Below are 14,977 nucleotides of genomic sequence, written 5' to 3'. Positions count from 1 at the left end.
CCATCTACACCCCTTACTCTAGGGAGATTCCAATCAATATTTGGGAAATTAAAATCTCCCATCACGACAACTCTGTTATTATTACACCTTTCCAGGATCTGTTTCCCTATCTGCTCCTCAACATCCCTGTTACTATTGGGCGGCCTATAGAAAACACCCAGTAAATTTATTGACCCCTTCCTGTTCCTAACCTCCACCCACAGAGACTCCGTAGACAATCCCTCCATGGTGTCCATTTTTTCTGCAGCCGTGACACTATCTCTGATCAACAGTGCCACTCCCCCACCTCTTTTGCCCCCCTCCCTGTCCCTTCTGAAACATCTGAAACCCGGCACTTGAAGTAACCAGTCCTGTCCCTGAGTCATCCAAGTCTCTGTAATGGCCACCACATCATATTTCCAAGTAGTGATCCATGCTCTAAGCTCATCCATTTTGTTCACAACACTCCTTGCGTTAAAATAGACACATCTCAAACCTTCGGTCTGAGCGCTCCCCTTCTCTATCACCTGCCTATCCTCCCTCTCACACTGTCGACAAGCTTTCTCTATTTGTGAGCTAACCTCCTCTCTCCCAGTCACTTCAATTTGAATCCCACCCCCCAACCATTCTAGTTTAAACTCTCCCCAGTAGCCTTAGCAAACCTTCCCGCCAGGATATTGGTCCCCCTGGGATTCAAGTGCAACCCGTCCTTATTGTACAGGTCACACCTGCCCCAAAAGAGGTCCCAGTGATCCAGAAACCTGAATCCCTGCCCCCTGCTCCAATCCCTCAGCCACGCATTTATCCTCCACCTCATTCCATTCCTACTCTCACTGTCGCGTGGCACAGGCAGCAATCCCGAGATTACTACCTTTGCGGTCCTTCTTCTCAACTCCCTTCCCAACTCCCTATATTCTCCTTTCAGGACCTCTTCCCTTTTCCTACCTATGTCATTGGTACCAATATGTACCACAACCTCTGGCTCTTCTCCCTCCCACTTCAGGATATCTTGGACGCGATTAGAGACATCCCGGATCCTGGCACCAGGGTGTTACAGTGAGGGGTGTGGGGAATATCAGAGTGTTACAGTGAGGGGTGTGGGGTGTATCAGAGTGTTACGGTGAGGGGTGTGGGGTATATCAGAGTGTTACAGTGAGGGGTGTGGGGTATATCAGAGTGTTACAGTGAGGGGTGTGGGGTATATCAGAGTGTTACAGTGAGGGGTGTGGGATATATCAGAGTGTTACAGTGAGGGGTGTGGGGTATATCAGAGTGTTACAGTGAGGGGTGTGGGGAATATCAGAGTGTTACAGTGAGGGGTGTGGGTTATATCAGAGTGTTACAGTGAGGGGTGTGGGGTATATCAGAGTGTTACAGTGAGGGGTGTGGGGTATATCAGAGTGTTACAGTGAGGGGTGTGGGATATATCAGAGTGTTACAGTGAGGGGTGTGGGGTATATCAGTGTTACAGTGAGGGGTGTGGGATATATCAGTGTTACAGTGAGGGGTGTGGGGTATATCAGTGTTACAGTGAGGGGTGTGGGATATATCAGTGTTACAGTGAGGGGTGTGGGATATATCAGTGTTACAGTGAGGGGTGTGGGGTATATCAGTGTTACAGTGAGGGGTGTGGGATATATCAGTGTTACAGTGAGGGATGTGGGATATATCAGTGTTACAGTGAGGGGTGTGGGATATATCAGTGTTACAGTGAGGGGTGTGGGATATATCAGTGTTACAGTGAGGGGTGTGGGATATATCAGTGTTACAGTGAGGGGTGTGGGATATATCAGTGTTACAGTGAGGGGTGTGGGATATATCAGTGTTACAGTGAGGGGTGTGGGATATATCAGTGTTACAGTGAGGGGTGTGGGGTATATCAGTGTTACAGTGAGGGGTGTGGGATATATCAGTGTTACAGTGAGGGGTGTGGGATATATACTACATTATACTTCAGGCCCTCTCCATGCCTCAGCTAAACAATGAAGAGAATCTTTGCCCGATATCTCCTACCTTGCACAGGCCCATTCTCCATCATTTCCTTCATTATTTCCTTGTCCTGTTGAATAAATAATTAATGTTTAATTGAATTAGAATAAATGCAAAGCCACTCAGTTATTTTCTATCATTATGAACTTTGATATCCTACCCAAACTTCAATGTTTACAATCCATAGAATCCCTACACTGCAGTGAGAGGCCATTTGGCCCATCGAGTCTACACCGACTCTCCGAAAGAGCATCTTACCCAGACCATAACCTTTGCCCTATTCCCCTAACCCCACACATTTATCATAGCCAATCCACCCAACCTGCACATCTTTGGACTCTGGGAGGAAACCGGAGCATCCAGAGGAAACCCAAGCAAACACGGGGAGAATGTGCAGACTCCACACAGGCAGTGACCCAAGGCCAGAATCAAATCTGGGTCCCTGGCGCTGTGAGGCAGTAGGGCTAACCACCATACCACCTCCCCTTTGCAGGTCCCTGACCCTTGCACAGGGCAGTGGACATTGGCTGGTCTTGGAGTGTGGAGGGGAGGAGGGGGAGGGATATTGATCCTTGAGAGCGCACTGATTGTCAGTTAAGAAATACCAGTTTTTATTTCACACATTCACAAGCCAATGCCAAAGCATTTTACAGCAAGCAGAGCATTCACAGATAAGCACAGACATTGCCTGCGATTCCCCCAAATTGGGACTCAGTGCCCATTCAGCCTGACATGCTTCCCATTGGCATCAGTAGTGTCTATCAGTGAGATTTTCCCACCTGATAAATGCCAATTTATGCAAAGCGGGCAACCCGTCAGCCAACCCCACTTCTCAAGACTGGGCGCCATGGGACGTGGCCTGAAGGCAGGCTGAGTGTGGGGTCTGAGGGGGAGGGAGGCTGAGTGTGGGGTCTGAGGGGGAGGGAGGCTGAGTGTAGGGTCCGAGGGGGAGGGAGGCTGAGTGTAGGGTCTGAGGGGGAGGCAGGCTGAGTGTGGGGTCTGAGGGGGAGGAATGCTGTGAGTGGTCTGAGGGGGAGGGAGGCTGAGTGTAGGGTCCGAGGGGGAGGGAGGCTGAGTGTAGGGTCTGAGGGGGAGGGAGGCTGAGTGTAGGGTCTGAGGGGGAGGGAGGCTGAGTGTAGGGTCTGAGGGGGAGGGAGGCTGAGTGTAGGGTCTGAGGGGGCGGGAGGCTGAGTGTGGGCTCTGAGGGGGAGGGAGGCTGAGTGTAGGGTCTGAGGGGGAGGGAGGCTGAGTGTAGGGTCTGAGGGGGCGGGAGGCTGAGCGGGGGGTAGGCTAAGTGGAGGGTCGGTGAGGGAAGGGGCGTTGATTGGGGGGGTTGGACTGGATAAACCTCACGGTGGTAGGGGGAGGGTGCTTCTGATTGCTGTGGGGTTGGTGAGGGGTGATTCCTTGACGCTCGGTGTCCAACAATCCGGTTCTCGCTTGTGCGGACCTGAAAGAAACCCCCCCCCCGTAGATGGGCGGGGGGGTGTGAATAGTGGGAGGTAATTATATCAGGCTGCAAGCTGGCAAATTACATTTAAAATAGTGAATTTGAACATGCATCGATCGGGGCCATCAGAGCAGCCTGCGGGGGGTCACAACAGGATTGGTAACCAGCACCCAATGATGCTCGGGGCAGGGGGGAGGGGAGTAGCTCTGATGAGATTGGGGAGGCTGTGGGGGGGCATGGGGGTGAGGGGGGAGTTAGTGACTCTGATTTCACACAGCGGCCTATCTGGGAGATAATCCTGGCCCTGGCAGTGATACTGAGTCCATGACTGAGAAAAATCTAGAATGTTCTTTCCATCTTTAAGTGAATTGTGAAATGATCGGTTTGAATCTGGGTCACTGATGATATTCGATGGATAAATTGACTGAAGTGAGTTTTGTTGGAGTCAGTGAATGGGTTTCCCTGTTTTAGAAATATAGTAAGAAGTTTAACAACACCAGGTTAAAGTCCAACAGGTTTATTTGGTAGCAAAAGCCACACAAGCTTTCGGAGCTCCAAGCCCCTTCTTCAGGTGAGAAATACAGCCAGAGGTGGAACAGTGAGGAGCAGGTGCTGAGGTGCGAGTTACTCACGTTGTTGGACAGGCGGTAGGGGGGAGTGGATTGGTAGATGTGGTTGGTGTGGGTATAGGAGTTGGGACAAGGCATCGTTGCCTGTCTCTTGCCACGGCCAGCTGAACGAGTGGACATCATACACTGATTACTGAGCGGCTGCTTCTCTGAACTGGAGAATGGGTAACATGTGTCTGATACCACCCTAACAGAGAGAAACAGAAAGAAGTGAGTCTGCAACTTCAAACAAGGGATGTCAAACAAAGTCATTATCCAACCATAAACATCAACTTTTTTGATTTGATTTATTATTGTCGCATGTATTAGCATACGGTGAAAAGTATTGTTTCTTGCATGCAATACAGACAAAGCATACTGTTCATAGAGAAGGAAACATCTGGGATATGTGGAAATGTCCAGGGTGAGTGGGGTCCTTAATTATGCTGGCTGCTTTGCCGAGGCAGAGGGAAGTGTAGACAGAGTCAATGGATGGGAGGCTGGTTTGCGTGATGGACTAGACTACATTCACGACCCTTTGTGGTTTCTTGTGGTCTTGGACAGAGCAGGAGCCAAACCAAATTAGTGAACCTGAGGTTACTGCAAGGGTCAATGATTTCTGAATTTTTAACAATTCAACTCATTATTCTCATCCCATAAGGTTGTTGATTATTTTGATCCATTCTGAACTGTACAAGTTGTTTAAGCTTTGGAAACATAGAATCATGCCCTAAAGGCAACAGATCAAGTAGACAAGGTTGTAAAGAAGGCATATTGAATACTCTCCCCCCCCATTGGCAGAAGTATAGAATATAAAAGTAAGGATATAATGTTGGAATGTTCAAAACACCGGTGAGGCCGCAACTGGAGCATTATTTGCAGTTCTGGTCACCACATTACAGGAAGGATGTAACTGCTCTGGAGAGAGTGCAGAGGAGGTTTACAAGAATGTTGCCAGGGCTGGAAAAGTGTAGCTGTGAGGAGAGATTGGATAGGTTGGGGTTGTTTTAACCATGAGGAGAGATTGGATAGACAAGGGTCGTTTCCCTGGAACAAAGAAGACTGAGGGATGTGAGGTATATCAGAGGGCGGTGGGTGTCTGGAATTCGCTGCCTGAGTGGTGAAGGAGGCAGAGACCCGAAACTCTTTCAAAAAGCACCTGGATCTGCACCTTAAGTGCTGTAAGTTGCACATCTATGGGCCATGTGTAGGAAGGTGGGATTAGGAAGGGCACCTGGTTTCCTTGGGCTGGCATGGGCAAGGTAGACTGAATAGCCTCTTCTGTGCTGTAATGTTTCTGAGCAAAAGTAGGCCATTTGGCCCTTTGAGCCTGCCCCGTCATTGCGTATAGTCATGACTGATCCTCTATTTCCACACCCCCGCTCTCCCCATACCCCTTGGTGCTGTACTCACTGGAATTTAGAATGAAAGGGGATCTCATTGAAACATAAAATTCTGACAGGACGGGAGAGACTGGGTGCAGGAATGTTGTTTCCTGTGGCTGGGGGCTCTCGAGCCTGCTCCACCATTCAACAGGATCATGGCTCAGGATAGCAGGTAGGCCAATTAGGACTGAGATAAGGAGAAACCTCTTCATTCAACTGATCTGACATTCCTCATGTCCACTTTCCTGCCCTTACCCCATAACCCTCAATTCCCTTACTGATCAAAAATCTATCTCTGCCTTAAATATACACCAGGACTCTACCCCACAGTTCTCTGTGGCAAAGGGTTCCAAAGACTCACAACCCTCTGAGAGAAGAAATTCCTCCTCATCTCACTCTTAAATTGATGTCCTTTTATTCTGAGACAATGCCGTCTGGTCCTAGACGCTCCCATGAGGGGAAACATCCTCTCAGCATTTACCTTGTCAAGCCTCTTAAGGATCCTATATGTTTCAATGACATCACCTCTCATTCTCCTCAATTCCAATGAGTAGAGTCCCAACCTGTTTAATCTTTCCTCATAATCCCTCCATACCGGGGATCAGGGTGAATGAGTGAATGAGGGTGAGCGAGGGAGAGGGTGAGCGAAGGAGAGGGTGAGCGAGGGAGAGGGTGAGCGAGGGAGAGGGTGAGCGAGGGAGAGGGTGAGCGAGGGAGAGGGTGAGCGAGGGAGAGGGCGAGCGAGGGAGAGGGCGAGCGAGGGAGAGGGCGAGCGAGGGAGAGGGCGAGCGAGGGAGAGGGCGAGCGAGGGAGAGGGTGAGCGAGGGAGAGGGTGAATGAGGGAGAATGCTGTACACAGTTTCTTTGCATGGTGCAGTCAGTGGATCCTGAAGGAAGATTGTGTGATAGCGATTGATCTTTCCTCAGCCTCGAACCCCCATCCACACAGCCCACTGACACTAGTCTGAGCGTAACTCTGTAACCCACACCCTGACACACCCACTGGTCACTGTGTCACCCACCAAACACACCACTCACCATCGGCACCGTGACAAGGAGGTGGGTGTTTCGGGGTTGCAGGGGTGATGGGTGTGGGGTGGGGGTTTGCAGGGTGGGTTCTGAACGAGCAGTGGCTGTGGGTGGGAGCCTGCAGCAAAGGGCTGCCCATTCTCAAAGCCTGGTCGTTTGATCAGACTGAGTGCCTCTGAATGAAGGAACTGTCCTCCAGGAGCCTACAAGCAATGCCATGTGGGTTTGCTTTTCACGCCACCCCATTGCTAATACCCACCCACCCTGGAGCGAATCCCCTCCCCAGGACTGGGTTAATACCAGCGGGTGGCAGAATGTGGCTCTTGAGCAAACAGCAATGACCACATTGAGTCTCCACCTGCCACCCTCCTGCCTCCACCACCAAACCCATTACTCCGGTAATTTCCAGCTCAGACTTTGAACGAGTGTTTAGGGAGCACATTCTGTCATTCCGTTTGATTATCTCGGAAAGCCAAAAGCCAAGGACTGTGGCCATGAGAGTTCCACTGAGGGTGCAGGGAGATACCCACTGTCTGAGATACCCACTGTCTGAGATACCCACTGTCTGAAAGAAAGTGAAAGTACAGAGCAGCATTGCCTCGACAGCACTGGGTAACTAAATAGGACATCCAGCCAATAACAGGTGGCCAGGTTATAGGTTTATTCCTCAAAGTATTGTCCACTGGGCCGGGACGGAGGCCCCCCTCGTGTCTGCATTGCCTCAATATGCGAGCAGAGCCACAGTGGCTGAGCGAGAATGGGTTAACTCCGTAAACAGCACTGAGGCATTCGTTCAAAAGTCAAGGGCAGGATCACTTTCCCACATCAGTGAGGCTGCGTATCAGAGACAAGCTGCTCTTTTATACCTCAGTTTGATGCCCTTTACACAGTCATTATAAAAACATTTATGGGTAAAGGACGAATGAGATAAAGTGAAGCATTTAACCAATCAGAGACAGAGAGGGAACGATAGAAGCAGACATAAAGGGAGTGAGATTCAGTTACAGACACAAAGACAGGTACATGACTGACAGAGAACCAAAGAGCGACAGGCAGAGGTTTGGGAAGGTGATAAGATTCAGTCACCAAGTCACTGGTGATAATGTTGATTGCTCACATACACTGCCCCACTCACACACACACACTGCCCCGCTCACACACACACACTGCCCCGCTCACACACACACACTGCCCCGCTCACACACACACTGCCCCGCTCTCACACACACACTGCCCCGCTCACACACACACACTGCCCCGCTCACACACACACTGCCCCGCTCTCACACACACTGCCCCGCTCTCACACACACTGCCCCGCTCACACACACTGCCCCACTCACACACACACTGCCCCGCTCTCACACACACACTGCCCCGCTCACACACACACACTGCCCCGCTCACACACACACTGCCCCGCTCTCACACACACACTGCCCCGCTCACACACACACACTGCCCCGCTCACACACACACTGCCCCGCTCTCACACACACTGCCCCGCTCTCACACACACTGCCCCGCTCACACACACTGCCCCACTCACACACACACACTGCCCCGCTCTCACACACACTGCCCCGCTCTCACACACACACTGCCCCGCTCACACACACACTGCCCCGCTCACACACACACTGCCCCGGTCTCACACACACTGCCCCGCTCTCACACACTGACCCACTCACACACACACTGCCCCGCTCTCACACACACTGCCCCACTCACACACACACACTGCCCCGCTCACACACACACTGCCCCGCTCTCACACACACTGCCCCACTCACACACACACACTGCCCCGCTCTCACACACACTGCCCCGCTCTCACACACTGCCCCGCTCTCACACACACTGCCCCGCTCTCACACACACTGCCCCGCTCACACACACTGACCCACTCACACACACACTGCCCCGCTCTCACACACACTGCCCCACTCACACACACACACTGCCCCGCTCACACACACACTGCCCCGCTCTCACACACACACTGCCCCACTCACACACACACTGCCCCGCTCTCACACACACTGCCCCACTCACACACACACACTGCCCCGCTCTCACACACACTGCCCCGCTCTCACACACACTGCCCCGCTCTCACACACACACTGCACCGCTCACACACACACTGCCCCTCTCACACACACACACTGCCCCCCTCTCACACACACACTGCCCCGCTCTCACACACACACTGCCCCGCTCACACACACTGCCCCGCTCACACACACACTGCCCCACTCACACACACACACTGCCCCCCTCTCACACACACACTGCCTCGCTCTCACACACACACTGCCCCGCTCACACACACACACACACTGCCCCGCTCACACACACACACTGCCCCGCTCTCACACACACACTGCCCCGCTCACACACACACTGCCCCGTTCACACACACACACTGCCCCGCTCTCACACACACACACACTGCCCCGCTCTCACACACACTGCCCCACTCACACACACACTGCCCCGCTCACACACACACACTGCCCCACTCACACACACACTGCCCCACTCACACACACACTGCCCCGCTCACACACACACACTGCCCCGCTCACACACACACACTGCCCCGCTCACACACACACACTGCCCCGCTCTCACACACACACTGCCCCGCTCTCACACACACACTGCCCCGCTCTCACACACACACTGCCCCGCTCTCACACACACACTGCCCCGCTCTCACACACACACTGCCCCACTCTCACACACACTGCCCCACTCACACACACACACTGCCCCGCTCACACACACACACTGCCCCGCTCTCACACACACTGCCCCGCTCTCTCACACACACACACACACACTGCCCCGCTCACACACACACACACACACTGCCCCGCTCTCACACACACACTGCCCCACTCTCACACACACACTGCCCCGCTCTCACACACACACACACACACTGCCCCGCTCTCACACACACACTGCCCCGCTCTCACGCACACACTGCCCCGCTCACACACACACACACTGCCCCGCTCTCACACACTGCCCCGCTCACACACACACACACACTGCCCCGCTCTCATACACTGCCCCGCTCTCACACACTCACTGCCCCGCTCACACACACACACACTGCCCCGCTCACACACACACACACTGCCCCGCTCACACACACTGCCCTGGTCACACACACCCACTGCCCCGCTCTCTCACACACACTGCCCCACTCACACACACACTGCCCCGCTCACACACACTCAGCCCCGCTCTCACACACACACACACACTGCCTTGCTCACACACACACACACAAACACACACACACTGCCCCGCTCTCACACACACTGCCCCGCTCTCACACACACTGCCCCGCTCTCACACACACACTGCCCCGCTCACGCACACACACACTGCCCCGCTCACACACACACTGCCCCGCTCACACACACTGCCCCGCTCTCACACACACTGCCTCGCTCTCACACACACTGCCCCGCTCTCACACACACACTGCCCCACTCACACACACACACACACTGCCCCGCTCACACACACACACTGCCCTGCTCTCACACACACACTGCCCCGCTCACACACACACACTGCCCCACTCACACACACACTGCCCTGCTCTCACACACACACTGCCCCGCTCACACACACACACTGCCCCGCTCACACACACTGCCCTGCTCTCACACACACACACACACACTGCCCTGCTCTCACACACACACTGCCCCACTCTCACACACTGCCCCGCTCTCACACACACTGCCCCGCTCACACACACACTGCCCTGCTCTCACACACACACACAGACTGCCCTGCTCTCACACACACACACTGCCCCACTCACACACACACTGCCCCGCTCTCACACACACACACACACTGCCCTGCTCTCACACACACACTGCCCCGCTCACACACACACACACTGCCCCGCTCACACACACACTGCCCCGCTCACACACACACACTGCCCCGCTCTCACACACACACTGCCCCGCTCTCACACACACACTGCCCCGCTCTCACACACACACTGCCCCGCTCTCACACACACACTGCCCCGCTCTCACACTCACTGCCCCGCTCTCTCACACACACACACACTGCCCCGCTCTCACACACACTGCCCCGCTCTCACACACACACACACACTGCCCCGCTCTCACACACACACACTGCCCCACTCTCACACACACACACACACACTGCCCCGCTCTCACACACACACACTGCCCCGCTCTCACACACACACACACACTGCCCCGCTCTCACACACACACACACACTGCCCCGCTCTCACACACACACACACACTGCCCCGCTCTCACACACACACACACACTGCCCCGCTCTCACACACACACACACACTGCCCCGCTCTCACACACACACACTGCCCCGCTCTCACACACACACACACACTGCCCCGCTCTCACACACACACACACACTGCCCCGCTCTCACACACACACACACACTGCCCCGCTCTCACACACACACACACACTGCCCCGCTCTCACACACACACACACACTGCCCCGCTCTCACACACACACTGCCCCGCTCTCACACACACACTGCCCCGCTCTCACACACACACTGCCCCGCTCTCACACACACACTGCCCCGCTCTCACACACACTGCCCCGCTCTCACACACACACTGCCCCGCTCTCACACACACACTGCCCCGCTCTCACACACACACTGCCCCGCTCTCACACACACACTGCCCCGCTCTCACACACACACTGCCCCGCTCTCACACACACACTGCCCCGCTCTCACACACACACTGCCCCGCTCTCACACACACACTGCCCCGCTCTCACACACACTGCCCCGCTCTCACACACACACACTGCCCCGCTCTCTCACACACTGCCCCGCTCTCACACACACAGCCCCGCTCTCACACACACACTACCCCGCTCTCACACACACACTGCCCCGCTCTCACACACACACTGCCCCGCTCTCACACACACATTGCCCCGCTCTCACACACACACTGCCCCGCTCTCACACACACACTGCCCCACTCACACACACACACTGCCCCGCTCACACACACACTGCCCCGGTCTCACACACACACTGCCCCGCTCTCACACACACACTGCCCCACTCACACACACACACTGCCCCGCTCACACACACACTGCCCCGGTCTCACACACACACTGCCCCGCTCACACACACACACTGCCCCGCTCTCACACACACTGCCCCACTCACACACACACTGGCCCGCTCACACACACACACTGCCCCGCTCACACACACACACTGCCCCGCTCTCACACACACACTGCCCCACTCACACACACACTGCCCGGCTCTCACACACACTGCCCCACTCACACACACACACTGCCCCGCTCTCACACACACTGCCCCGCTCTCACACACTGCCCCGCTCTCACACACACTGCCCCGCTCTCACACACACTGCCCCGCTCACACACACTGACCCACTCACACACACACTGCCCCGCTCTCACACACACTGCCCCACTCACACACACACACTGCCCCGCTCACACACACACTGCCCCGCTCTCACACACACACTGCCCCACTCACACACACACTGCCCCGCTCTCACACACACTGCCCCACTCACACACACACACTGCCCCGCTCTCACACACACTGCCCCGCTCTCACACACACTGCCCCGCTCTCACACACACACTGCACCGCTCACACACACACTGCCCCTCTCACACACACACACTGCCCCCCTCTCACACACACACTGCCCCGCTCTCACACACACACTGCCCCGCTCACACACACTGCCCCGCTCACACACACACTGCCCCACTCACACACACACACTGCCCCCCTCTCACACACACACTGCCTCGCTCTCACACACACACTGCCCCGCTCACACACACACACACACTGCCCCGCTCACACACACACACTGCCCCGCTCTCACACACACACTGCCCCGCTCACACACACACTGCCCCGTTCACACACACACACTGCCCCGCTCTCACACACACACACACTGCCCCGCTCTCACACACACTGCCCCACTCACACACACACTGCCCCGCTCACACACACACACTGCCCCACTCACACACACACTGCCCCACTCACACACACACTGCCCCGCTCACACACACACACTGCCCCGCTCACACACACACACTGCCCCGCTCACACACACACACTGCCCCGCTCTCACACACACACTGCCCCGCTCTCACACACACACTGCCCCGCTCTCACACACACACTGCCCCGCTCTCACACACACACTGCCCCGCTCTCACACACACACTGCCCCACTCTCACACACACTGCCCCACTCACACACACACACTGCCCCGCTCACACACACACACTGCCCCGCTCTCACACACACTGCCCCGCTCTCTCACACACACACACACACACTGCCCCGCTCACACACACACACACACACTGCCCCGCTCTCACACACACACTGCCCCACTCTCACACACACACTGCCCCGCTCTCACGCACACACTGCCCCGCTCACACACACACACACTGCCCCGCTCTCACACACTGCCCCGCTCACACACACACACACACTGCCCCGCTCTCACACACTGCCCCGCTCTCACACACTCACTGCCCCGCTCACACACACACACACTGCCCCGCTCACACACACACACACTGCCCCGCTCACACACACTGCCCTGGTCACACACACCCACTGCCCCGCTCTCTCACACACACTGCCCCACTCACACACACACTGCCCCGCTCACACACACTCAGCCCCGCTCTCACACACACACACACACTGCCTTGCTCACACACACACACACAAACACACACACACTGCCCCGCTCTCACACACACTGCCCCGCTCTCACACACACTGCCCCGCTCTCACACACACACTGCCCCGCTCACGCACACACACACTGCCCCGCTCACACACACACTGCCCCGCTCACACACACTGCCCCGGTCACACACACCCACTGCCCCGCTTTCACACACACTGCCTCGCTCTCACACACACTGCCCCGCTCTCACACACACACTGCCCCACTCACACACACACACACACTGCCCCGCTCACACACACACACTGCCCTGCTCTCACACACACACTGCCCCGCTCACACACACACACTGCCCCACTCACACACACACTGCCCTGCTCTCACACACACACTGCCCCGCTCACACACACACACTGCCCCGCTCACACACACTGCCCTGCTCTCACACACACACACACACACTGCCCTGCTCTCACACACACACTGCCCCACTCTCACACACTGCCCCGCTCTCACACACACTGCCCCGCTCACACACACACTGCCCTGCTCTCACACACACACACAGACTGCCCTGCTCTCACACACACACACTGCCCCACTCACACACACACTGCCCCGCTCTCACACACACACACACACACTGCCCTGCTCTCACACACACACTGCCCCGCTCACACACACACACACTGCCCCGCTCACACACACACTGCCCCGCTCACACACACACACTGCCCCGCTCTCACACACACACTGCCCCGCTCTCACACACACACTGCCCCGCTCTCACACACACACTGCCCCGCTCTCACACACACACTGCCCCGCTCTCACACTCACTGCCCCGCTCTCTCACACACACACACACTGCCCCGCTCTCACACACACTGCCCCGCTCTCACACACACACACACACTGCCCCGCTCTCACACACACACACTGCCCCACTCTCACACACACACACACACACTGCCCCGCTCTCACACACACACACTGCCCCGCTCTCACACACACACACACTGCCCCGCTCTCACACACACACACACACTGCCCCGCTCTCACACACACACACACACTGCCCCGCTCTCACACACACACACACACTGCCCCGCTCTCACACACACACACACACTGCCCCGCTCTCACACACACACTGCCCCGCTCTCACACACACACTGCCCCGCTCTCACACACACACTGCCCCGCTCTCACACACACACTGCCCCGCTCTCACACACACACTGCCCCGCTCTCACACACACTGCCCCGCTCTCACACACACACTGCCCCGCTCTCACACACACACTGCCCCGCTCTCACACACACACTGCCCCGCTCTCACACACACACTGCCCCGCTCTCACACACACACTGCCCCGCTCTCACACACACACTGCCCCGCTCTCACACACACACTGCCCCGCTCTCACACACACACTGCCCCGCTCTCACACACACTGCCCCGCTCTCACACACACACACTGCCCCGCTCTCTCACACACTGCCCCGCTCTCACACACACAGCCCCGCTCTCACACACACACTACCCCGCTCTCACACACACACTGCCCCGCTCTCACACACACACTGCCCCGCTCTCACACACACATTGCCCCGCTCTCACACACACACTGCCCCACTCACACACACACACTGCCCCGCTCACACACACACTGCCCCGGTCTCACACACACACTGCCCCGCTCTCACACACACACTGCCCCACTCACACACACACAC

General features: G+C 56.2%; 1 protein-coding gene across 1 annotated transcript in view; it reads right to left on the bottom strand.

Annotated features, from left to right (window-relative positions):
- The window catches only part of LOC144486348 (tubulointerstitial nephritis antigen-like), a 206,559-nt gene that overhangs the window by 31,204 nt on the left and 160,378 nt on the right, over window positions 1-14,977 (bottom strand). Inside the window, exons 5-6 of the mRNA XM_078204381.1 lie at window positions 4,051-4,234; window positions 1,993-2,038 (exon numbers count right to left, since the gene is read on the bottom strand). Of these exons, the coding sequence (XP_078060507.1) occupies window positions 1,993-2,038; window positions 4,051-4,234 (230 nt within the window). The remainder of the gene's footprint in view (window positions 1-1,992; window positions 2,039-4,050; window positions 4,235-14,977) is intronic.

Source organism: Mustelus asterias, unplaced genomic scaffold, assembly GCF_964213995.1.
Source record: "Mustelus asterias unplaced genomic scaffold, sMusAst1.hap1.1 HAP1_SCAFFOLD_318, whole genome shotgun sequence".
NCBI lineage: Eukaryota > Metazoa > Chordata > Chondrichthyes > Carcharhiniformes > Triakidae > Mustelus > Mustelus asterias.
The sequence above is the reverse complement of the archived record's forward strand: the minus strand, read 5'-3'. Positions and strand labels throughout refer to the sequence as shown.